Source organism: Dipodomys ordii, unplaced genomic scaffold (genome assembly GCF_000151885.1).
Source record: "Dipodomys ordii isolate 6190 unplaced genomic scaffold, Dord_2.0 Scaffold96, whole genome shotgun sequence".
Lineage (NCBI taxonomy): Eukaryota > Metazoa > Chordata > Mammalia > Rodentia > Heteromyidae > Dipodomys > Dipodomys ordii.
The window spans coordinates 8,113,671-8,141,030 of record NW_012267312.1 but is presented as its reverse complement, the minus strand read 5'-3'; the positions used below and the strand labels follow the sequence as shown (position 1 = coordinate 8,141,030).

Genomic DNA, 27,360 nt, shown 5'->3' with positions numbered 1-27,360 from the left:
CTCAGCTCTTTACCTCAAGGCTAGCACTCTACCACTTGAGCCACAGCGCCACTTCCGGCTTTTTTCTTTTTGCTTATGTGGTGCTGAGGAATTGAACTCAGGGCCTCAGGCATGCAAGGCAAGCACTCTACCACTGAGCCACCTTCCCAGCCCCCTGGTGGTTATTTTTGAGATAGGATCTTGCCAACTTTTCTGGTTGGGGCTGGCCTTGACCTGCCATCCTCAGGCTCTTAGCTTCCCGATTATAGGCATGAACCATCAGCACTTGGCTCCTAAAAAGTATATGTTCTTCTACTAAGGAAAAACTAGTGACATATTATTTTAATGGATAAGTAAAATTACATTGTGTACATGTACCTCCCCAATACATGAAATCACTAAGATGACATGTCTCAATAAATTGATCATTTTGGGACCAATACACCAAGACTTCATTAACAATCATTCAATCAACTTTTACTAAATGCTCCTGTGCAAAGGTTTGATCTTTGCTAGCTAGGTGGGAAGTAATGCAAAGACTAAGTAAAAGACTGTATAGCATAATAATAATTGAAAAGAAATATCTGAATGATGTTAGAAAGAGTAGACTACTTTTAACCACACCTCCATTTCCAGATCTTTTGTGGGCTAACTGGAGATAAGAATCTTGTGGATTTGTCTGCTTGGGCTAGCTTTGAACCTCAATCATCTTTGAGCCTCCTGAGGAGCTATGACTGTAGGTATGAATTACCAGTGTCTGGCTTAAGTGAATCATTTTTCTCCTTATAATTTCATTTTTATAGTTCATTTAAAAATTAATATGACTATAGTTGCTTACTCTTCCTCCCACTATTCCTGTACCCCCATATTTCCACTTCCTGGTATTTGTTTTAATAAACAGTATTTTAGTTGTTCAGGTTACACCCTTGGATTCCTCTCCAAAGTATACTCCTCCTGCAGTCTGTGTGTAAATGCAGAGAACCCTGTATATGTTATCAGGCATAGTTGTATTTTAGGTCTAGCTTCCACATGAGAGAAAATGTGCACTTGTTTCCCTGAGTTTGGCTTACTTTACTCAACCTCATGTGTTTGTTCTAGGTCCATCCTTCCCTGAAAATGATGTATTATTCTTCTTTATAATGGATAAGTAAAATTCCATTATGTATCTATACATTTTCTTGATCTACTACTCATCTATTGTAGGGCATCTGTGAGTATCCTGACTTGTAATGCTCAGGAGTGGTATTGCTGAAGCATAGGGTAGTTCTATGTTGTTTTTTTGAGGATCTCCAAACTATCTTTCAGAGTGGTTGTACTAGTTTTGCATTCCTACCAACAGTGTAATAGGGTTCCTTTTTTCTCACTTCTCTTGGTACTGGGGATTGAACCCAGAGCTTCATATGTGTGAGGTAAACGCTCTGCCCCTGAGCTATATGCCCAGTAACCTAAGTAAATTCAGACTGTTCAAAAGGTCAAGATCAGGGTTGGAGACATAGCTCAAGTGGAAGAGCACTTGCCTAACATGTGGTAAGGCCCAAGGCTCCTCAAGGCCCAGTACCACAAAAACAAAACAAAGCAAAACTCTTATGTGTCTACTGAAGATATAAGGTGTATTTGACTTAAATGACTTCATCACTGAACATAACTCATTAATAAACAGATTAAGAAAACCTAAATCCTTACCTAAATTGGCATACATTACAAACAAGTTGAAATACTGCTGTAAATGACGTCCATGCTCTGAAACTTCTCTCCTCAAGAGATTTAGTACTGCTCTTAATAAATGATCACTCAAGCTTAAATTGTCATAAGCCTGTAAAGGATAAAACAGCTGTTTCTCAGCAACAAGGTGAACGAACAATTCAATTAATAAAAAAAGGACAGATAATATATACATACTGAACATCATACATTTTGGGAAGGACTGATCACACAAACTATTAAAAAGGGTGGATTGCTTCTTGGGAAAGGGAATAAACATATGTAGGCTTGCTATGTGGCCTATGTTGGCCTCCAATTGGCAATCTTTCAGTCTTAGCCTCCTGTGTACCACCACTCCTGACTTTAGATTTCATTAAAAACCCTTTAGATTGCTGTAATTAAAACAAAATGTCCATAAACCTCCTTAAGACAAAAAGATGTACTTAACAGAAAATTTATAATTAAGTTACTACATGTAACTGAATAGAAAAAATACCCTTATTATTTTTGGCCTGATACTGAGACTTAACTCAGTATCTGATGCTGTTGCTCATCGTCTGGTGCTCTACCATCTGAGCTATACCTCCAACCCCAGCCCTTAAGTTTGTTTGTTTATTTATTTAATTTTTGGTTGGTTGTGGGGTTTGAACTCTGGGCCTGGGTGCTGTCGCTGAGCTCTTCAGCTCAAGTGAACACTCTATTACTTGAGCCACAGCGCCACTTACAGTTTTCTGGTGGTTAATTGGAGCTAAGAGTCTCATGGACTTTCCTGCCTAAGCTGGCTTTGCACCACAATCCTTAGATCTCAGCCTCCTGAGTAGCTAGGATTATAGGTGTAAGCCACTGGCGCCCCCGCCCCTTATGTTTTTAAAGAACCAATAATCACTATTCATGTCTATGAATATAATTATATTTATACCTTAATTTTTTTCTTTTTGGCAGTACTGGGATTTGAAATCATGGCCTCACATTAGCTAGGGCTTGGTACAATACTGCTGAGTCATACCTTGAACCCTCTATGCAGCAGTTTTAATGGAATTAAGAGACATTAGATTTGGGGCATATATTTTAGGCAAATATATCAAAGAGGATATACACAAGTTTGTGACTTCAAATTCCAGAAGATTTTTGATAAGCATTGTTAGAAAGCTGTGTGATTACCTGACTAGAAGGTCCAGGAGATGCAAAAGGTGAAGGACACGGTCCATCTTGCAAGGAAAAATGTGCAATAAAAACTATAAGTTTTGCAAATGCACCCCTCACTTCTGCACTCGGGCATTCCAAAAGATATTCAGAGAAGCGGTTTGAAACATTAAAAAGGACATTATGAGCAAACCAAAAACGTACGTTCTTGCTGTGACGAAGGAGAATACATAATGCATCATACCTGAAACAAATAAATAAAACTATGACTATAAAAATTCAATGACTCTTTTCTTACAGTGAGAATTATGTGAACCAAAAATCGAAGGCCTTCTTTCATTGTTGGCAGGAAAAGTAACAGCTGCTTTTAATGTTAACATTAAAATGATAGATGAAAATTATGACTTGGTCAATTCTGACATAAAATAGATGAAAAGACAGATGAATAAACGTTGTCTATTCTGCCTTATAAAATAGATGAAAGCTGTGTCAAGTCTCTAAACTCTTCTTGGGTCCAATGACAAATAACACTGTCTCCTTCCCTTAACATCAAGTTACTTCTGAATAAAGAAAACTTGTTAAATCAATGCTTCCATATTTTTCTAATTAGAAGCTCAAGAAGACCATTTTCATTTTTTACTCCTTGGATCTGTGGCAGAAATTATCTTAGGGAAGCCAAAACCTAATAATTTCATAATTAAATAACTAAGACTTTTGTTGGTTGTGGGGTTTGAATTCAGGGCCTGGGTGCTGTCTCTGAGCTCTTTTGCTCAAGGCTAGTGCTCCACCACTTTGAGCCACAACTCTACTTCTTGTTTTTTGAGTAGTTAATTGGAGAGAGTTAATTGGAGAGTTAATTAGAGAGTCTCACAGGGACTTTTCTACCTGGAATGGCTTCCAACTGTGATCCTCAAATCTCAGTCTCCTGAGTACCCAGGATTACAGGTGTGAGCCACTGGTGCCCAGCTAGATGAGACCTTTAAATCTCAACTCTTAAATATCAATTGTTAACAGAAGCAAAAGCCAGTTTCTGAATTACAAAAGGCCATGTTTAGACCAAGTATTTTATTTTCAAACTTTGCTTGGTTTAAGTACACCAGGCATTTTATTTTTCCAAGGGGGAGTGTGAATATAGTCCCCCACTACCACAAATTATGTAGTCAAGTTTCTCACATTTGGGGAAATTGCAAGGGTCAGAACATCTAGAGTGCAATGATGCTCCTGCCCCGGGAAAACCACCTTCATGATGATGGTATCTCCTCTGCCATGTTAAGTATAGACTGAATATTTTAATATGACTTTTTTTTTTGGTTGGTGGTGGGGCTTGAACTCTGGGCCTGGGCACTGTCTCTCAGCTCTTCAGCTCAAGGCAAGCACTCTACCACTTGAGCCACAGTGCCACTTCTGGTTTTCTGGTGGTTTATTGGAGATAAGAGTCTTAAGATCTCAGCCTCCTGAGTAGCTAGGATTATAGGCATGAGCCACCAGTGACCAGCTTTTACTATTGCTATCAAGGATTTATTTTGCATTTCAAATCTGAAACAAGATTATGTTTTGGAAAAAGTAAAGCAGTCTATTGAAGAACCATACCAAATACGAGTATAACAAGAAAGAAAAGTGAAAGTAACATACCAGTCACTGGCAGAGCCACGGACTATTTTCTTCGTGTGAAATCCTGTAGTAAAAAGGAACCTAGCAGCAAGTTGAATACTAATCATAGTGATTTCTTCTGCTTCAGGCAACAGGTGATCTTGCCCTATAAATAAAATGCAGAATAAGAAAAATCAAATATCAAGTCAAAATTTCAAACAAGTACTTGAGAAGTTCAAAATGTAAAAAAAAAAAAAAAAAAAACCCAAATCACAACCCTTTCCCCAGACAACTTATCAAATAATCTTTACTTCTAATTTTAGCAGCTACCTACATGTTTGAAGCTAATGTATGAGCCAAAACCAAATTGTTATGACAAAAGCTCCATTTCTAAACAGTATGTCAATATATATTGCTCAAAGGTAAAAATGATATTAAATGTGAAAAGGTTAATTATGAATTTAAAACATGTTGATGCTACTAAGAAATCCTACAAGTAATAATTACTCATATTACTAAGAAGCTAACTTTATTTTTTTATTTTGCCAGTCCTGAGGCTTGAACTCAAGGCCTGGGCTCTGTCCCTGAACTGCTTTTGCTCAAAGTTAGTACTCTATCACTTGAGCCATAGCACCACTTCTGACTTTCTGTGTATGGTGCTGAGGAATCAAATCCAAGGCTTCATGCATGCTAGGCAAGCACTCTACCACTAAGACACATTCCCATCTCTTAAGAATCTAACTTTATACCGGGGATTGAATTTTAGGGTCTCATATATGTTAGGCAAGTGCTTTAACTCTTGAGCCACACCCGCAGCAAGAAACTAAAGACACTCACCTGGAGGTGGGTTTAAGTAAACACCATTACACGTGAGCAGTTTTTTCATGAACTGAAAATACTCCAAACTGTATTGCATTCGGTTATGCATGAATTGTACATTCTGTTTCCGTACACTTCTCTCAATGGCTGATGGCATAACAATCTGATGGGGTCTTGTGGTGATAGCAAGCTCTGATATGTATTTTATCAACTCATCATCCTGGTCTATTGTATCCATCCGTTCATAAAAAAGTATATAAGCATTCCACCACCTTTTCTGGCGTCTATATGACATGCGCTTCATCATGTGATCAAATACTTCTCCCATGTACTCTCCACCAAAGCACTGGTTTTTCATTTCTTCATCGTCATCCATTTTACACTCTGTTACATCTCCATCATCAAATTTATACCAGCGATTTCTCTCCCCATCTCCACCATTCCTTTGAATGATGTAAGAATAATAATGTCCCCCACTTGCTTGACCACTGTGTACAAGTACACCCACAAGTCTGTATTTTGTGCTCCCTGCTTTCTCATTTTCAGACTGCTCATTCTGTTGTATCAACTGACTTTCTGGGTTTGCATTATCTCTCTCCAGCTTAGCAACACCTGCAACTGTGTAAGGTTCCATGTCCAGCTCACGAGGAAATTCAAAATAATCATTAAACTTGATTGCACATTCTCTTTCCCAGTCGTAGTCAAATCGTTTTAGTTGGATAGCAAGAACAGGAGGCAATTTTTTAATTAGTAAGCGCTTTACAGTATCAACCTAAATAAACAGAGAAAGTTACTGGATATAACCCACTGTAAAAAAGTAAACAAAAATACTAACAAAAAAGAAATCCAATCAAACTTTTAAATATTACCAAATCCTCAGGACTTATTTGGATTCTTAACTGCAAATACAAGCTAATGAACACAAGGCATTCCTGTGGTATTTCATCTAAATGGCCTATGCACCTATTACAAATAGCAAAAATCAGTGACACACACATGTTGTCTGGTTTCTATACTGTCATTATTTGTTTTATGTATACTGCCATTTTTCTTTGTTGCTGGTCTTGGGACTTGAACTCAGGACCTGGGTGCTGTCCCAGAGCTTTTCTGATCAACATTAGTACTCTACCACTTGAGCCACAGCTCTACTTCTGGCTTTTTGGTGGTTAATTGGAGATAAGGCTTTCTTGCCTTCTAACCACAATCATTAGATCTCTAGGATTATAGCACCCAACCTGTCATCTTAATGCAGGTGTTTTTCTTGTTGTTGTTGTCATTCGTGGGGCTGGAACTCTGGGCCTGGGTGCTGTCCCTCAGCTCTTCAGCTGTAGACTAGCAATCTACCACTTGAACCTCAGCCCCACTTCTGGCTTTTTCTGCTTATGTGGTGCTGAGGAATCAAACTGAGGGCCTCATGCATGCAAGACAAGCACTCTACCACTGAGCCACCTTCCCAGAATCTAATGAAGGTGTTTTTAGGTTAATAACAGTAGTAGTTATTATTCATTGGGCAATTAGATACCAGAGAATATGCTAAGAAAGTGCTTCACATTCTATTCTCACAACCCTTTCAAGCAATGTATGAGCTATGAACACACGGTTGTTTCTTGGCAGAAATAGAAAATATCTATGTGAACTCTGAGAGTATAGTATAGTATTAGTTTTGATACTATGCTATGGTATAGTATCAAATGACTACCATGTCTATAATTATCCACTCTTTTTTATTCTTGTGCTGGTCCCTAAGCTTTTTTGTTCAAGACTAGCACTCTACCACTAGAGTTACAGTTCCACTTCTGGCTCTTTGGTAGCTAATCAGAGTTAAGTCTTATAAACTTTCCTGCCCAGGCTTGGCTTTAAACCTTGATATTCAGATCTCAGCCTCTTGAGTAGCTAGGATTATAGATATGAGCCACTAGTGCCTGGCTAATATCTACTCATATTTACCTGATTTCCCTAGCCTATTTGGCACTACATTTTAATTTTCTTTCCTCAATAAGCCAGTTATGTTAGCTATCTCTTTATTATCACTATGAATAGAATAAAAAGGTGAATTTTTAGTATGAACAAAAACATTCTTTAAAATTCATTATATAAAATTCATCAAAACCAATCGAAACAAGACTAGAAAATTCTTACCTTTTTATTGCATTTTTCACAATGATATGCATTTGCCCCTTCTAATAAGTCTCCTTTGACATACTGTTCCAAAGAGTCAAGAAGATTTTGGTGATTCCTAATGTCTACATTCAGAGTCGTGAAAGATTCTTCACATTCGTACCTAAAGATATTATTTAAGGAAGGACAAAGAAAGGACTTTATTCCTTAGTTTTCTAGACATTTTCGTTAGCTACAGAGTTAATAAACCCTTAATTCAGAATGTCACCACTAGTGACAGTTAATATTTACTATTTATCCTGTGTCACCATATTAGGTGGCTTACACATTTTATAAACTGAGTTCTTTGAATTCATGACAAATGTGCTAGAGAATTGTTACTATCCCCACTTCAGGGAAATAGGGGCTCAAAAAGGTTAACTTGAAGATTATACTATACCATGCTGCTTTATGTATGGTTGTTGGCAACCAGCCATTATACACAAGCAAAATCCAATAAAAATGACAGGTAATAGGCTTGATATGAACCATGTTCTACATTTTGTTCACCTCTGTTCTACAGAAATAAAGCCCCTAGGGTTCTTTATGGTATGTAACAAGAACTCTGAGATTGTATTCCCATGGAATTGTGGCTCAAATGGTAGAGGGCCAGTCTTAGAGAAGAAGCCAACTGAGTGTGCCAACTCTTAAATCCAAGACCCAGTACTGGCAGGCATGCATGCACTCACACATGCATACATCTTAAAAAAATCATGTTCCTGGGCTGGGAAGTTGGCTCAGTGGTAGAGTGCTTGCCTCACATGCATGACGTGGTGCTGTGGCTCACGTGGTAGGGCGCTAGGCCTTGAGCTGAAGAGCTGAAAGACAGCACCCAGGCCCAGAGTTCAGCCCCCACAACCAACAACAACAAAAAATCATGTTCCTTCAGTATTTTCACTTGACAAAAATGCTTTTAAAATAATATAGTTTGGTTTGTACAAAAACCACTTCACTATGATTTGGTGAAATGAGATCACAAAACACTGACAACATATTGAGGTTAAGTCCCAAAGTGAAACTTTGACATGAAAGGCATAAATGTGTGCTTATTAGCAATTTATTTCACTTCCATTTCTGGTTTTCTAGTGGTTAACTGAAGACTTTCCTGCTTGGGTGGCTTTTTTTGGGTCGGTGGTGGGACTTGAACTCTGGGCCTGGGCGCTGTCCCTGAGCTCTTCAGGTCAAGGCTAGTGCTGTACCACTTGAGCCACAGCACCAGCTTTCTCTCTTTATGTGGTAATGAGGAATTGAACCCAGGGCTTCATGCATGCTAGGCAAACACTCTACCACTAAGCTACATTCCCAAACCTTATTATTATTATTATGATTGCTTGTCTGTCCCTGAGCTTTTTTGCTCTAGAACTTGTACCACTCAAGTGCCAACCTCTACTAACAGCTTTTTGGTGGTAAATTGGGGATAAAAGTCTCATGACAAATGGACACTTTTTTTTTTTTGGTCGATGGGCTTGAACTCTGGGCCTGGGTGCTGTCCCTAAGCTCTTCAGCTCAAGGCAAGTGCTCTACCACTTGACCCACAGTGCCACTTCCTGTTTTCTGGTGGTTAATTGGACTTTCCTGCTTGGGCTGTCTTTGAACCACAATCCTCAGATCTCAGCCTCCTGAGTAGCTAGGATTATAGGCCTGAGCCAAAATTCTTAAAGGGCACATTTATAATTAATACCTTTAATGACAAGGAAAAGCCAGATTTCAGCCTTCTGAATAGCTAGGATTATAGGCGTGAACCACTGGCTGAAAAATGCCTTTTTGTTGTTGCTGTTGTGGTACTCAGGCTTGAACTTAGGGCTTGGGTGCTGTCCTTTAGCATTTTCACTTAAAGCTAATGCTCTACCACTTGAGCCACAGCTGCACTTCTGGCTTTTTACTGGTTAGAGATAAAAGTCTCATGAACTTTCCTGGCCTGGGCATGGCTTCGAACCATGATCCTCAGCCTTCTGATTAAAAAAATGCCATCTTATTTCCCCAAGAATAACTATACCTAAAGGAATCTAAGAGTAAGAGATAAGAAATTAATGGGCTGGGAAGGTGGCTCAGTGGTAAAGCGCTTGCCTTGCATGCATGAGGCCCTGGGTTCAATTCCTCAGCACCACATAAGCAAAAAGAAAAAAAGCCAGAAGTGGCGCTGTGGCTCAAGTGGTAGAGTGCTAGCCTTGAGCTGAAGAGCTGGGGGACAGTGCCCAGGCCCAGAGTTCAGGACCCATGACTGGACCCCATCCCCCCAAAAAAAGAGATAAGAAATTAAGCAGAGTAAAAATATTTAGCAAAACCAAAGGATACCCAATAGTAGTAGATACACATAATGTATTATTCAGTTTTAGGTATTTTTTCCCCTCATCTGATAGAAAGAAAACTCCAGGTCTTAATCGAACTCACTGATGTTTGACAGACACCCTACTGGCACCTGAGCCATGTTGCCAATCCCTAGGTATTTCATAAACATTGGCACACTCCACTTTTGTACAAAAGCACTAGTAATAATTTTATAATTTGTTAGCATATAAACAGTAATATATACACTTTTGATACGTAATTAGCACTTACCTATGTGGGCAGCCTTGGCAAATCTTCTGATCAGCAAATGAACCTCCTAAGACTTTACTTAGCATAGCTGGATGTCCTAAGGCTTTTAAAGCTTCATCTAAACTATCCACCAATGAATTAAAAAATTCTAAAGCATCATGTTGTTCACGAAGATTAACAGGTTCACCCCAAAGCCTAAGAAATGAATGGAACAAAACATGTAACACACAACACTCACCAAAATATATGTATTATATATATTTTTTGGGTAGGAGAGAATGACAATATATAAAAACAATCACATAAGGAATTATAAATGTGAGGGTTATGCACTTTACATGCAGAGAAGCTCAGAGGAAAAGTGGTACTCCAGTGGCAAGAACTGCCATGAAACTACTGATGGATAGTATTGCTCCAATGGTGGTTGGTTCAGATAACATGACACATGCATTTTTTTTGTAGTCCTGGGGCTTAAACTCAGGGCCTGGGCACTGTCCCTGAGCTTCTTTTGCTCAAGGCTAGTGGTCTACCACTTGAGCAACAGTGCCACTTCTGGCCTTTTCTGTATATGTGGTGCTGAGGAATCGAACCCAGGGCTTCGTGCATGCTAGGCAAGGACTCATCATGAAGTCACTTTCCTAGCCACACATAGTTTGAATCCAGCTGAAGATGCCATTAAAATGAGGTGGAGAATCTCTTATATAAATGTATTTCTTTTATCTTGCTTCAACTTTGGATTATTCAGTAGAAAAGAGTATACATATTTAGTCATTAAATTGATTTTCCTAAGTGATAAAGAAAGGTTTGACTTATTATAGACTTAAATTTGTTAAGTAATCTGAGGACTTAAGTTTGGCAAATCAATACTGAAAAAACAAAACTATTATTTGTATGGACCACAAGCAGTGACGCTAATATGTGGGTGGCTCCTGAAAACTATCAATGATGTCTGACTGTGAAATAACACACAGGGTATGTCAAATCTATTTAATTTACAAGACAGGACAAATGCATGTTGGACATACCAGAAATCTTGGTATTATTTTTTGTTGGTTTGTGCTACTTGAACTCAAGGTCTGAGTGATGTCCCTGAACTCCCCCTCTTCCCCCACCCCAAGATTAGTGCTGTTCTACCACTTTGAGCCACAGCTCCACTTCTGTTCTTTTTAGGTGGTCATAGGAGATGAGTTTCATGTATTTTCTTGTACATGCTGGCTTTGAACCATAATCCTCAGATCTCAGCCTTCTGAGCAGCTAGTATTATAGGTGTGAGCCACCAGTTTAATACTTTTTTTTTTTTGGGTCCAGTCGTGGGGCCTGAACTCTAGGCCTGGGCGCTGTCCCTTAGCTCTTCAGCTCAAGGCTAGCACTCTACCACTTGAGTCACAGTGCCACTTCCAGCTTTTTTCTTTTTGCTTATGTGGTGCTGAAGAATTGAACCCAGGGCCTCATGCATGCAAGGCAAGAGCTCTACCACTGAGCCACCTTCCCAGCCCCAATTGGAGGTGTTTTTAAAGAAGAAAGCCAAAGCACATTTATCCTGATTTGTTTTAGCTAATAAATGAAGGACTGTTCTTGCTAAAGGATTATAAAAGAAATAAAAACCTGGCCCTACCCTTTTCCCCTCCCTCATATTTCTGTTCAAGCATTTCACTCCTTGTTCTTATACATCCTTCCATAATAAACCATCATACTCTTTATCAGAGGCCAAATCATGCTCCCACCCTGCCCAATCTTGGGCTTTGAATCTCTAAAACTTTTCATTGTAAAAACACAAAACTGATTACACAAGATGATAATCGATGGTGGCTACTATCACAAGAAAGGCAAAATAATATGAGACTCTTCACAGAGGTAAGCATGGAGGCATATCACCCATGAAATAGCTTTGCCTAACCACTGAACAAAACCAACACCTCAATCTGATCAAGCCTTTGGATCTCATGAAGCACGGATGAAAACAGGAAACATGGGAAAAACCTATAGGATTAAACTACTTGTTTTTATCCCCAATAAACCACTGAAAAGAAGTAGGAGAAACTTAAGAGACTCATGAGTCATTGTCATTATTAATTATTTGTGACATATGGACCTTATTTTGATCTAGATTTAAAAAATACCAGTGAAAATCATTTGAGTTATTTGGGTTGGTACAATTGATCAATGTATTTAATACTAAGGAAGGTTTTGAAAGACATCACGGTAGTACCATGACTATGCTTGAAACACATTAGAGATACAAACTAGAGTATTTAAAGGTGAAATTATATTGGGAACTTTTTCAAAACAATCTGTAAAATGCATAGGAATATACATTAAATAGGACTGGTTATGAGTTGTCAACTGTTGAAGTTGGTTGATCAATGTACTTTGGCCTTCCTGCTATGAGTTTTTACCTCCTATGGAAACAACAAAAACAAAAATCTAAAAAGGAAAGCTATAATATTACTGTTGCTTAAATCCTGAATATAAAAATGTCTTGAATTGTATTTTAGACATTTTTATTTTACTTTAAATTCTTTTTGGTCATAATGGGATTTGAACTCGGCACTTCATGATTGCTAGGTAGGTACTTTTTTATCACTTGAGCTATGCCCCAGTTTAAAGCATATATCTTTATTATCTATTCACAGTTTACCTGAATTGTTTCCAAAATCCTCTGGGTACATAATATTGTAGTCTAGAAGCAGCTAAATGACCAAAGATGACCTGAAGGTGTCTTAGGACACCAATGTTGTATTCTTTCCTATCTTCTGTTTTACTTAATGCTGGTTTGTCTTCAAATTGTTGAGGATATCCAAATACATCATCCCTGGGATCAACATTACTCTAGAAATAAAAAATATCGTTAATAATCTAAATATGATGAGACAAATTTCAATTAGTGAACCAATGCTCTCTAGTCACTTAACTTTTTTTTTGTGCCAGTCCTGGGGCTTTAACTCAGGGCATGGGTGCTGTCCCTAAGTTGTTTTTTTTTTTTTTTTTTTTGCTCAAGGCTAGTGATATCCCTCAAGCCACATCCACTTCTGACTTTTTGAAGATTTTGGAGATAAAGAGTCTCATGGACTTTCTTGACTGGGCTAGCATTGAACTGTGATTCTAGATCTCAGCCTCTTGAGTAGCTAGAACTGCAGGCACAAGCCTTTAAAGCCCGATTTCCCTTAAAATTTTACTTTTTGTTCATTACGGGGCTTGAACTCAGGGCCTGGTCACTGTCTCTGAGCTTTTTTGCTCAAGGCTACAGAGTGCTGTATCACTTTGAGCCACAGTGCACAGTGCTTAATTGAAGATAAGAATCTCATAGTCTTTCCTGCCCTGGCTGGCTTTCAACTGTGATCCTCAGATTTTGGCCAGCCGAGTAGCTAGGATTACAGGCATGAACAACTGGTACCCAGCCCCACTTAAAACTTTTTTTTTTTGGTTGCCAGTCCTGGGGCTTGAACTCAGGGCCTGGACACTATCCCTGAGCTTCTTTAGTTCAAGGCTAGCACTCTACCACTTGAGCCACAGTGCCACTTCTGGCTTTTCTGTTTATGTGGTACTAAGGAATCAAACCCAGGGCTCCATGAATGCTAGGCAAACACTCTACCACTAAGCCACATTCCCAGCCCCACACTTAAAACTTTGAATCGATAAATTTTAATTTATAATTGGCAAACGTGAAGACTCTACCACTTATGAGCTAAGTAACTTTGGCCAAGTAAGTTAAAATTTTCCAAGCTTCAGTTTCCTTAGATGTAAATAGGGATAATACATTTGTCATATAGTTATTATGAGGGTGAAATAATTCATAAAACGGGCTCAGAACTATAAACATTCAACAAAATACTGATAGTAAGTAGGGAAAACCAGATATATAAGCAAAAGACACCTACCTAACATTATTTTAAACAACTCAAAATACTGTGTTTAAAACCTCTGATATAGAAACAGGTAATAACTAGTCCCTGCCTGAGAAACTTATAACCCAGGCAAGAAAACAAAAACCAGTGAAAATCAAGACATGTCTGCCAACATTACCAATCTTACTTTGCAGTATGGTGCCAATACAACATAGAACACAGATGCAGGAGCAAAAGTGGGACATCTTAGATTGTATCATACTTTGTGTTCCTCATTTGCTTTATTTTTTGTAGTGCTGGAGATGGAAAATAGGGTACCTCATGCATGTTAGGCAGCATTCTACTAGTGAGCTATTCCCAAGCACTTATCTATTTCTTGACAGTATAATTAGCTATTATCTATGTATGGTGTGTGACAAAACTACAATCTGAATTATAAATATTTTTCTTTTGGTGCTGGTTCTGGGGCTTGAAGTCAGAGCCCAAGAGCTGTCCATGAGCTCCTTTTGCTTAAGGTTAGCACTCTTTTTTTTGTGAGTAGTGGGGCTTGAACTTTGGATCTGGACGTTGTCCCTGTGCTCTTCAGCTCAAGGTGAGTGGTCTACCACTTGAGCCACAGTGCTACTTCTGGTTTTCTGGTGGTTAGTTGGAGATAAGAGTCTCACAGACGAGATGGGAAGGTAGCTCAGTGGTAGAGTGCACCACATAAGCAAAAAGAAAGCTAGAAGTGGCATTGTGGCTCAAGTGGTAGAGTGCTAGCCTTAAGTTGAAGAGCTGAGGGGCAGTGCCCAGGCCCAGAGTTCAGGCCCCACGACTGGCAAAAAGCAAAAACAACAACAACAAAAAAGAGTCTCACAGACTTTCCTTGCCTGGGATGGCTTCGAATCGGGATCCTCAGGTCTTGGCTTCCTGAGTAGCTAGGATTATCGGCATGAGCCACTGGTCCCCGCAGCACTCTATCTTTTGAGCCATAGCTCCATTTCTGGATTTTTGGTGTTTAATTGGAGATAAGATTCTTATGGATTTTCCTGCCTGGGCTGGCTTTGAACTGTGATCCCCAAATCTCAGTCTACTGAATAGCTAGGATTACAGATATGAGCCAACAGTGCCTGGCTGAATCTTTTTTAACTAAGTAAAAGGATTTCATTCCCAATCCCTGAATGATCTGATCCAGTAGGCCTGGGGAAAAAAGTTGAAGTATATATTTTATAAAAGCCTTATAAATTGCAAACTATCTCATCAGGAGAAATCCAGTTCTGATAACTGAAAGGAAGGTACTAAGAAACTCTCTTAACATTTACTATAATAAGAATACATTTTGGCTTCTCTTTCCATTAGTACTAGAAACAGAAAAAGATAAAGAAACATAGGGTGGGCACAAACATAACCACAACTTAAGTCTTGCTAAATTCTCTTTGTTGAAGAACCATATCATGGTTATATTAACTCTGATCCACCATTGTAGCCTATCTTCAGTGCTTTATTCTGCACTGAATACTCTATACACAGTTTAAATTTTGGCAAAAAATCATGTAACACTATTTGAAGTAAAGAACAATTGGCTTTCTAACCAAGAAGATTCATGATTTTGGAGAAATATAACCTAAAGGCAAGTGCAAATAATAAAATTGGCAGATACTAAACAACTTGGTATACATTACTGAAGATGTAATTAAAAATATAAAATAGAAAAATGAAAATATAGCTGGGCATGGTGGTATAAAATTGCAATCCTAGGGAGGCTAAAGCAAGAGGCCTGCCTGGGCTTTACAGCAAGACCCTGTTTAAGAAAAGCAAAACAAAAAAACCCCCAAAACCCCAAAGTAACAATAAAAGGTGAAAATACAATTTAAAACTTACTTAAAATGAAGATCCTTACCACTACACAAAAGCACAAATTATACTGAATACTACATTAAAAAATGGGTATAGCTGGATTAAAAGATGAGTACAGGACTTAGGATTGTGGCTAGAGTGACAGAGTGCTTGTCTAGCATGAATGAAGCCCTGGTTTCAATTCCTCAAAAAATCACATAAACAGAAAAAGCTGGAAGTGGTGACGTTGTGGCTCAAGTGGTAGAATGCTAGCCTTGAGAACAGAGAAGCTCAGGAACAGTGCCCAGGTCCTGGGTTCAAGCCCCACAACTGACAACAACAACAAAAAAGCTCAGAGACAGTGCCCAGGCCTCAAATTCAGGCCTTAGGATTAATGTGCATACATACATGCACGTGCACACAAGCACACACAAACAAGAAAATTTGGTATGCACTGAACACATACAGGTTTCTTTCACTGCATTAGGAATAATTTAAAATATAGACATAGTTTAAAATATATGGAGGATATGTGTAGGTTATATACATTTTTTTATATAAACGTCAGTGTTCTGACAATACTGAAGGGTATCTCTTGTAACAGAAAATGGTATTTGCTATCACAACTTCAAACAGAAAACAGAAGTAACTAAAACTTACCTCATTGTCTTGCTTCTCATCCCCAGACATATCATCATCTACATCACTACCTGTGCCTTCAATTGCAAGAATACCATTCCTGATGGAGGGAATCATGTAGAGTTGCTGAATCACAGAATTCATATAACAAGTAGCACCAGCATTTTTCAGCCCCACAAATCCTTTTGGTGGGCGGGGTCCAACAGGTGGTAGATATTCCCACTCAGTAAGTGCTTCACAAGCTAATAAAGAAAAAACGAGTTTTATAGCACAAATACAACCATTTTATCCTTCAAGTTCCATTAAGCTGACAAAAATAACACTAACAATAGTTCTACTGCTCCAGCAGTCACCTGTCACATGCTCTTACTTGGCATCTCCCCCTCAATAAATAGTAACCTCATAAGCAATCATATAATATGGCATAGTGCCAATATGCTACATATGCTAACTTTTGTCGGTCATGGGGCTTGAACTCTGGGCCCAGGCACTGTCTCTCAGCTCAATAGCTCAAGGCAAGTGCTCTACTACTTGAGCCATAGCACCACTTGCTGTTTTTTGAGTGGTTTTTATTGGAGATAAAGAGTCTCACGGCCTTTCCTGCCTGGCTGGCTTCGAACTGTGATCCTCAGATCTCAGCCTCCTGAGTAGCTAGGATTACAGGTGTGAGCCACCGGCACCTGGCTTATGCTAATTTTTCATTCATTTAGTTTTCTCCTAGCAAATGTAATAATAGCAACACTGACTTTGCCTATATACACGGAACTATTATAAGGAGTAAACCAGAGAGAAGATTTGAATGCTTTGTAAAAACTGTAAATCACTATATATCTCATCTCCCTCCACCTAGTATAAACATGGAAACACTGCAAATATTATCATTTGCTAGAAGACCAGTTAAATGATAGTATATTAAATTGAAAGGTATACAATCAATAAATGCAATTAAGTCAAGTAATATGTTTGACACGGAACCAAAAGAGGTACTTTTAAGTGAAAAACAAAAGAACATTGTAAAACTGTATCTCAATCTGCTTGAAAATAGATTTTGTATATAGATTTAACATACATATAGAGAAGTTGAGAAGACACAAATCAATAAAAATTATTGCAAAAACATACTTTTTCCCCCCATGTAAATGTACAACTCAAAAACAACAACAGCAGTTGGGGGACAGTGGCTCATGCCTGTAATCCTAGCTACTCAGCAGTCTGAGATTTGAGAATCACAGTTTGAAGCCTGCCCAGGCAGGAAAGACTGTTATCACCAATAAACTACTCAGAAAAAGCCAGAAGTAGCATTGTGACTGAAGTGATAGAGCACCAGCCTTGAGCAAAAGAAGCTCTGGGAAAGCACATAGGCCCAGTTTTGGTAGCCCCAGGACTACCAAAACCAAACAAAATGCAAAAATGCATGGGACCAGAGGGAGGGAATCTATTCAAAGTAATACATAAGAGGCTGGGAATATGGCTTAGTGGTAGAGTGCTTGCCTAGCATGCATGAAGACCTGGGTTTGATTCCTCAGTGCCACATATATAGAAAATGCCAGAAGTGGCACTGTGGCTCAAGTGGTAGAGTGCTAGCCTTGAGCAAAAAGAAGCACAGGGACAGTGCGTGCCCAGGCTCTGAGTTCAAGCCTCAGGATTAGCAAAACAAAGTAATACATATAATACACTAAAATAGTATCTTCTCACACTCTATTCTTAAAAAAAAAAGCTCCAATTTGCTAAAAACTCCTGGCAAATGATGAAATATAAAAATAACGTGGAGAAAATTTTAAGTGATGTCTTGAAAGGTTTTCTAATGATTTAATTTAAGTTGCTTTTACATTGACTACTTATTACTCTAGAGTTTAGATTTTACTTTAGATCTAAAAGATGACATTGAATTTACAAAGTTCTCATACCACTTATAAGATGACATTTAACAAACATTTGAAAATTTTTTACTACACAGTATCTTCTTGGTTATAGTGATCTTAATTACATACTCATTCATTAAAAACATTAAACTAGTTCAAAGAAAAAAAAGAACATGACTTGAAGATATTCCCTAAAAGAAAAATCATCAAGCGGAATTTGAAAAATTATCAATCATCACAATTTTATATTTTAAAATACTTACTAGTTATTGCTGTGCCAATGTAATACATTTCAGTCAAAGAGTCTACTATCTGTTTGAGATTTCTCACACAGCCAACAGCTAATGCTACAAGTAACTCAAAACCAGCATTAATTGTAGCTGGTGAACTACAGACTGGGATAGCCTGTTCGGCCGGGAGCTCTCCATTTCTCATATACTGCAGGTAAACATTGGAGGCAGGAAAGATGAAATCATCTATTAGTTCCTGAGGAGTTTAAAAAAAGGATTACATATTAGCAACAATATATTCAGAAATGTGTCTTATAAGAAAATAATCCTACATTTTATTGGAATTTTAGATTCTATTGTATCTCAGAAACATTCAATTTCCTTGTTTCTGTTGGGGGTGGGTAGTACTGATGCGCAACTTGAGGAACACTTGAGCCATGCATGCTTCAGGCTCAGCATTTTATGGTTATTTTGGAGACAAGAGTCTCACAGACTTTTCCAATTATACTGACTTTGAACTGAGATCCTCTGGGTCTCTTGTCTCCTGAGTAGTTAGGAATATAGGAGTAAGCCACTAGTGCCCAGCTTACTTCGATTTGCAATCGGGGAAAAAAAATTGACTTAAAAACATCACTATAGGGCTGGGAAGGTGGCTCAGTGGTAGAGCGCTTGCCTTGCATGCATGAAGCTCTGGGTTTGATTCCTCAGCACCACATAAGCAAAAACAAAAAAGCTGGAAGTGGCACTGTGGCTCAAGTGGTAGAGCACTAGCCTTGAGCTGAAGAGCTGAGGGACAGCGCCCAGGCCCAGAGTTCAGTCCCCATGACCGGACCCCCCCCCAAAAATGTTCAGCTACAGTACCCATACCCTGAGTTCAAGACCTCAAATCTGCACATACACACAAAAAAGTAAAAAACAAAACACACAAAAGGTCAAGATAATATACCTAAGATATTACCAGTCAGATTTATTTCAGTCAAATTTAATGATAAACATTAGAAGGATATGATATCCAGTTTAGTACCAAGAACACTGAACTTACTTTAATGAGATTAGCACCTCCTTTTTCACAACCAATATGAAACTTCTTCTCAGGAGTCTGAAAGGCTAGTAACTCTTTTGTTACTCCAAGGTGGCCCTCCAAAATTGTCTCTTCTACACCTGTGTCACCTGTTCTTTTAACATCATCCTGCCAAAGAAAAGTATGTTAAGTGCCTAACATATGAAAGGGAGGAAAAGCGGATTTAGAAAAAGAGCTAAAGGGACATGAAATAAATTCACCTGAGCCTTTCCATTCAAACAAGTTTAAGTTATCTTCAGAACTTTCTAGAAGTATGCTTATTAAACTGCTAAGAGAAATGCTAATCTGAATGCTACAACTATAAATTTTCATATGTTCTGCCTAAGAGCTAATCAAAAGTGCTAGTTTACAAGATTCATTTTTGATGAAAATCTAGTATTTAAAAAAGATGATAGTTAAAAAAGGCCAAAGGTATTAAATTTGAAGCAGCTCAACCTTGGTATTAAAAATTTCAAGGAATTTTATATAAGCAGTTTCATGAGTTACCAATAGCCACTGAGGTGATATATATTCTTTGGTCTATTTCATTAATTTGGAATTAACTATCTCACCAAAATGTTAAAAAATATTAAACCACTTATTAATTAAACACACTATTAACAAAGATACAACAAATAGTATTAACTGCAACTTACCCTAATTCTTTTAAGCCAATCGATTTCATTATTGAGAAGAACTTCAGCATTGGGTACATTAATATTACTGTTGTAAGCATAATTAAGAAGGTGCCTTAAGAGAATGAAGTAGTCGCCTGAATGTTTGGCCCTCTCTCTGGCTGTGCTCTGAAAGCAATCAAGCATAATCATAAATTCACTTTTCAAATCATCCCATTTAATAAGAACAAGTTACTAAAATAACCATAGAAACTTCCAGTTATTAAAACCACATATTCTTAAATATCGTTGCTGAAAGAATGAATTGTACTGGTAAACATATTTTAAAAAAGTCTCACCCCCAAAACAGTAAAGAGTAGAGTAATGAAGAAAAGCAGAGGCCTGTGTCCCATGCAGCATCTGGTGCACATTAAAAAGAATTGCTCCTGTGCCACTTGACGAACAGTTCTGAAATAGAAATGTTTCACATTTAATGAATTCTAATTAAAGAAAAAAATCTCTAACACTTTGTGAGGGGGGGTACTTAAGTTGTATGTCTAGGACTATGACCTAAGAATTTTGAGAGATGCCTTCTAATGTATTTCCTCCATCCCTTTGAACAAACTGGAAACTTAAGATACAAAATAGAAAGCTTAATGTATCTTTTGGGCTTATATCATTTGTACAGGGGCCAATATCATTGTTACATGTCCATACATTTACACTGTATTCTAATCAATTTTACCTCCCTTTTTTGCGTCTAAGAAACAGCATTCCCAACAGGTTTTCTTGTTACATTTTTATAGTTGCAAACAATCTGTTTCAACAGTATCCAATCTTCTTTATCCTCCTTCCAAGCATATCCCCTTTGCTCGTTCTTACCCAGAGAGTCTTATTTCTCTTCCATCCAGCTTTTGTTGAGTTTCTCTATGTTGCTCTCATATATACTTGCAATACAGTTACAGTTAATTCACCCCCCTTTGTTTTCTTCTCCCCATTTTTCCTCCTCAATAGTCTTAGTTTGACTGATGTTTAACCATCTAAGTAATTGTGTATATGGATGCTTATACTTAGGTACATGTCTATGAGTAGGGATGCTCAAATGGAAAAGCATATGCAAGTATTAGAAATCTGAAACATCTTCAAATGTGAAACACTTCTGGCCCAATCATTTCAGAAAAGCATTTCAACCTACTCTACAGGAAAAAAAATCAGGCGCCAAAAGAGAGGTGAAATAGCAAGACACAAGATCCTAACTATAAAACACTTCTTTATCATTGCAGAAAAGATAACAGACATAATGTGATGAAGTGTTTTCTATATTATCTTACATTATTATATACATGTTTCAGGGAGGAGGATGAACTGGTTCCGTCTTATATAAGGGAAACATTATCAACAGTAGAAGGCAGAGAACTTATTAAATCAAGTTCCTTAATTCTTGTTTGCCTAAGAGGTGAAACACACTCCTAATTAAAGTATTAAAAAACCCAAATCCTAGCTATTCAGGAGATTGAGATCTGAGGACTGCAGTTCAAAGCCAGCCTGGACAGGAAAGTATGTGAGACTCTTAAGCTTAAAGTATAGCTGTGGTTTAAGTGATAAGAGTGTTAGCCTTGAGCACAAAAGATCAGGGACAGCACCAGACCCTAAGTTCAAGCCCCAGGACTGGCACACACACACCAACCCCCCTCCCACCCCAAAACAAAACAGTAACACAAGGAGTAAAAATTTGCTACTTCCAGGTTTGCCTTTATTACTAAATGGAATTAAGAGTTGTTCAACATGTTTATCTTTTTCAGTGTATAGTTGTCTATCCATGATAAAAAAAAATCTTAAAGGAATTAGCAAGCCTTCTCCTTTTTGCTATATGAGGAGTTCCTGAATAGCTAAGACTGGTTGCCTTCAAGGAAATTACCCAAGGAACTTCTCTCAACAATAAACATTCCCACTTGAGACCTACATTACTTTTGAGAATCCTCAGTATTGGGCAAACTGAACCTATTCCATTACATCATGTGCATTTAAAAAATATCTACTGAAGGGCTGGGAAGGTGGCTCAGTGGTAGAGCACTTGCCTTGCAAGCCTGAGGCCCTGGGTTCTATTCCTCAGCACCACATAAGCAAAAAGAAAAAAGGCAGAAGTGGCGCTGTGGCTCAAGTGGTAGAGCGCTATCTTTGAGCTGAAGAGCTGAGGGACAGCGCCCAGGCCCAGAGTTCAGGCCCCACAACCAGACCCCCCCAAAAAAAATACCTACTGAGATTGGGAATGTGGCTTAGTGGTAGAGTGCTAGCCTAGCATGCATGAAGCCCTGGGTTCGATTTCTTAGTACCACAGAAACAGAAAAAGCTGTAAGTGGCTCTGTGGCTCAAGTGACAGAGTACTACCCTTGAGCAAAACAAGCTCAGGGACAGTGCTCCAGCACTGGCAAAAAAATAAAAAAAATCTATTCATTGTTAGACTTCATTTTGGCAAATTGCTTATTATTTTATGCTAACTTTACATCATTTTGCCATTGTTGAATGGCATACAACAGAAATGATAAACTGAATGTTTGTTCATCATAAAATGTATGTAAGACAAATTAATTACATTTAACATTGACACTAATTAGTTTAAAAGGTTTACCTTATGTATGAATGTCAGGAATAGATTGACAGGAAAGGATGGAAACCAACATTTTCTACAAATCTGACTCATATAAAAACAAGTTCAAAACAAAATTACTGTCACTGATTAAATGTTTTCTTTTTTGTTGGTTGTGGGACTTGAACTCTGGGCTTGGGCGCTGTCCCTGCACTCTTCAGCTCAAGGCAAGCACTCTACTGCTTGAGCCCCACTGCACCACTTCCAGTTTTCTAGTAGTATATTGGAGATAAGAGTCTCACAGACTTTCCTGTACGGGCTGGCTTTGAACCATGATCCTCAAGGGATCTCAGTCTCCTGAGTAGGTAGGATTTCAGGTGTGAGCCACTGGCACCCGGCTGATTAAATGTTCTTGAAATCACAATGAGTGATTTATAATAATCTTTATTCTAGTATAAAATACCAAAGTTCCTATGACAACAAAAACTCCTAAGTTTCATCTAAGTTTTTTTTTACTTTTTTGGTTTTGGTTCTGGGCTTGAACTCAGGATCTCTTACTAAGATTGCCCTATCACTTAAACCATATTTCCAGGTTGGCTATTTGCTAGTTAATAGGGTTTGGAGTCTTGCAGACTTTTCTGCCCATCTGGCTTTGAACTATGACTGATCTCAGCCTCCTGAGTAGCCAGAATTACAGGCATGAGTGACTGGCACCCATACAGATTAATAGTTTGACTAAAGAAAACATGGCGGGGCTGGGAATGTGATCTAGTGGTAGAGTGTTTGCCTAGTATGCATGAAGCCCTGGGTTTGATTCCTCAGTACCACATAAACAGAAAAAGCCAGAGGTGGCACTGTGGCTCAAGTGGTAGAATGCTAGTCTTGAGCAAAAGAAGCTCAGGGAGAGTGCCCAGGCCCTGAGTTCAAGCCCTAGGACTGGCAAAAAAACCCCCAAACAAAACAAAAACCCAAACATGGCATCTAGGAAGACAAGACGGGAAGCTATTGTCTTTTGTAATTTTGCAGACTAAAACAAATTTATGTTAAACAAAACACTTAAAAAAACCTTCCTCATGGGGCTGGGAAGGTGGCTCAGTGGTAGAGCGCTTGCCTTGCATGCCTGAGGCCCTGGGTTCGATTCCTCAGCACCACATAAGCAAAAAGAAAAAAGCCAGAAGTGGTGCTGTGGCTCAAGTGGTAGAGAGCTAGGCTTCAGCTGAAGAGCTGAGGGACAGACAGTGCCCAGGCCCAGAGTTCAGGCCCCACGACTGGACCAAAAAAAAAAAAAAGAAAGAAAGAAAGAAAAAAAACCTTCCTCAGTCAGGCGCCAGTGGCTCATGCTTGTAATCTTAACTACCTACTCAGGAGGCTGAGATCTGAAGATGGTTCAAAGCCAGCCCAGGCAGGAAAGCCCATGAGACTCATCTTCAATTGACCACCAGAAAACCAGAAGTGGCGCTGTGGCTCAAGTGGTAGAGGGCTCGTCTTGAGCTGATGAGCTCAGGGACAGGGCCTAGGAGTTCAAGCCACACACACACACACCTCTTCCTCAACACCAATGTGCCAAAGGGAATGGATTATTTGATTTCTGCCATAATGGCAGCATAAATTAATTCAATTCTGCTTACAAAAATAAAATCACATTTCTTTAAAAAAGATACTTACTTGCTGTGACAGTGTAACAATAAGTCAATAATGAATGTCTGCCAAGCTTTTTCTTTACTTAGAGTGTCTAAGGCTGTTGGAATCAAGGCAAAACATAATGTCATCACTTCCAATGCTTCACAGCAAACTTGTTCATCTTCCAAGTCCAGTTCATTGCCTGCATTAGTCTGTAAATTTATAACAATAAATTACCTAGAGACGCATTTAAGAAAAAAAATCTCATACAACTTTAAGTTAGTGCTTAAAAACTTTCCTACTCAAACCACACAACCTCAAAGTCTCCTTATAAGTCAGTCAGTCAGTCAGTCAAGCAATCAATCTGTCTCTGAACTAAGGTTTGAACTCAGGGCTTTGTGCTTGCTAGACAGGCACTGCCACTCCAGCTACAACTTTAGTCATCCTATTTTTTTGGGGGGGCAGTCTTACTAGAAGGCAAGGCAGGCTTGTAACTTGTGATCTTCCTTCCTTTATCTCCTACTAGCTACTCAGGAGGCTGAGATCTGAGCCCCATGATTGACAAAAAAAACCTGACTAGCTGGGTGCTGCTGGTTCATGCCTATAATCCTAGCTACACAGAAGGCTGAGATCAGCAGAACATGGTTCAAAGCCAGCCCAGACAGGAAAGTCTGAGAGACTCTTTATCTCTAAATAACCACAAAATAGCCAGAAGTAGAGCTGTGGTTGAAGTGGTAGAGTACTAGACTTGAGGACAAAAGCTCAGGGACAGTACCTAGACCCTGAGTTTAAGCCCCAGGACTGGTACCAAAAAAAGGCAAGTTAGAGGTATAGCTCAGGTTATGATACTAGCATGTGCATACACATCCACATCCACAAACACTTAAAAAGCCATAATGTAATAATTGACAGTTAACAAAACACTAACTTACACAGGACTGAAAATGATGAAATAATAAAAAGAATGAGAGGGATTGGGAAGGTGGCTCAGTGGTAGAGTGCTTGCCTTGCATGCATGAGGCCCTGGGTTCGAGTCCTCAGTACCACATAAGCAGAAAAAAGCCAGAAGTGGCACTGTGGTTCAAGTGGTAGGGCACTGGCCTTGAGCTGAAGAGCTGAGGGACAGCGCCCAAGCCCAGAGTTCAGCCCCCACAACTGGAAAAAAAAAAGAAAAAATAAAAAAAATAAAAAGAATAAGAGAAAGCAAATTCATTGTGAGACAATTATGTCTGATCCCAGTAAGAAGAAAAACACAGGTTCAGGCAGGAGTCAGTGGCTCACGCCTATACTCCTAGCTACCTCAGGAAACTGAGATCTGAGGACTGGAGCTTGAAGCCAGACTTGGCAGACAAATCTGAGGCTCTTATCTCCAATTAACCAGCAAAATGCAGCAATTCAAGGTATTGCTCAAGTGGTAGAGCACCAGCTTTGAGTGGAAAGCTAACTAAGAACACAAGGCCTTGAGTTCAATCAAGCCCTTAGTGGCACAAAACAACATAAAAAACCCATTAATAAGTAGCTTCATAGTAGGTTTCTTTCTTTTTTTGGGGGGGGTCCGCTTGTGGGGTCTGAATTCTGGGCCTGAGCGCTGTCCCTCAACTCTTCAGCTCAAGGCTAGCACTCTACCACTTGAGCCACAGCGCCACTTCCGGCTTTTTGCTTATGTGGTGCTGAGGAATCAAACCCAGGGCCTCAAGCATGCAAGGCAAGAGCTCTACCACTGAGCCAACTTCCCAGCCCTTCATAGTAGGTTTCTAAAAATACTTTCCAAAATGAAATTTTTACTAAATTTGGAATGATAGCTACCAGTGAATTTTTTCACAACTAAAAACAAGTGACTAGATTTTTATAGATAGTAAACAGTAAATGTGTAATTAGGCAGCATTTATTTTTAAAAGGAATATATTTGTCATAATTCTTACCTTCTCATAAATTTTAGTAATTTCTTCATTTGGGCTAAATACTAGCTGTAATGCTCCGCATCCTGATGCCCAGATAATCTTTTGAATAGCTCTTATTACACAAATATCAGGCATATATCTTGATGCCTACAAGATAATGAATATTTAAAACCGAAAGGAGTATTAGAGTAGAATTCACTAAAAAGATCAAAACATTTCTCCTTATAAATAAAACACAAATTGCCATATATTGTGTCTTAAGTTCCTAAGTTTTTTGTCCCACAGCAATATAACAAAGTATGTTATGTTAATACCTGGTCCTGAACTATTTTAATATCTTAAGATTATTGAGATGACAATCATATCACTCTCAGTTGCTTACTCAAGAAAAATAAGGCTGGGTGCTGGTTGCTCATGCCTGTAATCCTAGCTACTCAGGAGAATGGATCTGAGAACCGCAGTTCAAAGCCAGCCCAGACAGGAAACTCTGTGAGACTCTCATATCCAATTACCCACCAGAAAACCTGAAGTGGTGCTGTGGATCAAAGTGGTAGAGTGTTAGCCTTGAGCAAAAGAGCTCAGGGACAGTGCCCAGGCCCCGAGTTCAGCCCTATGACTGACAAAAAAAGAAAAAAAACCCTATGTTCAAACAGTTGCACAAAATATTCATAGCAGCTTTTGTCACAAAAGGGCAAGCAACTTTTTTTTTACAATTAAAAAAATTATCTTTAAATTGTTTTACAAATGGGCTTTAGTTTAACATGTCAATTTATGTGTACAATGTATCTTGATCAGTCTAACAATTCCAGTCTTGATAAGTATATGAAAGACTATTCATAATGGGACAATATTTAGCAATAAAAATTTATTTTGGGGGCTGGGAAGGTGGCTCAGTGGTAGAGTGCTTGCCTTGCATGCATGAGGCCCTGGGTTTAATTCCTCAGCACCACATAAACAAAAAGAAAAAAGCTGGAAGTGGGGCTGTGGTTCAAGAGTGGTAGAGCGCTAGCCTTGAGCTGAAGAGCTGAGGGACAGCGCCCAGGCCCAGAGTTCAGGGCCCATGACTGGACCCCCCCCCCAACCAAAAAAAATTTATCCATAAAACAAATAATTCTCAAAGTAACCATTCAATTGTTATTTAATTTATTAGAGACAGAGTCTTACTATGTAGCCCAGACAGGCCTTGAAGTCATGAGCCTCCTGAGTACTGAATTACAGGTGTGTAACCATGAAAGCTCTATATGGCACATTTGTGTAAAA

General features: G+C 38.7%; 1 protein-coding gene across 1 annotated transcript in view; it reads right to left on the bottom strand.

Annotated features, from left to right (window-relative positions):
• Positions 1–27,360, bottom strand: part of Usp9x (ubiquitin specific peptidase 9, X-linked) — a 117,565-nt gene that overhangs the window by 12,750 nt on the left and 77,455 nt on the right. The window contains exons 23-37 of the mRNA XM_013026742.1: positions 26,122–26,247; positions 24,245–24,411; positions 20,352–20,460; positions 20,035–20,181; positions 19,361–19,507; positions 18,352–18,574; positions 16,248–16,468; positions 12,566–12,756; positions 9,949–10,122; positions 7,372–7,513; positions 5,251–6,004; positions 4,456–4,579; positions 2,842–3,067; positions 1,663–1,792; positions 902–962 (exon numbers count right to left, since the gene is read on the bottom strand). Coding sequence (XP_012882196.1) covers positions 902–962; positions 1,663–1,792; positions 2,842–3,067; positions 4,456–4,579; positions 5,251–6,004; positions 7,372–7,513; positions 9,949–10,122; positions 12,566–12,756; positions 16,248–16,468; positions 18,352–18,574; positions 19,361–19,507; positions 20,035–20,181; positions 20,352–20,460; positions 24,245–24,411; positions 26,122–26,247 — 2,942 coding nt within the window. The remainder of the gene's footprint in view (positions 1–901; positions 963–1,662; positions 1,793–2,841; positions 3,068–4,455; positions 4,580–5,250; positions 6,005–7,371; positions 7,514–9,948; positions 10,123–12,565; positions 12,757–16,247; positions 16,469–18,351; positions 18,575–19,360; positions 19,508–20,034; positions 20,182–20,351; positions 20,461–24,244; positions 24,412–26,121; positions 26,248–27,360) is intronic.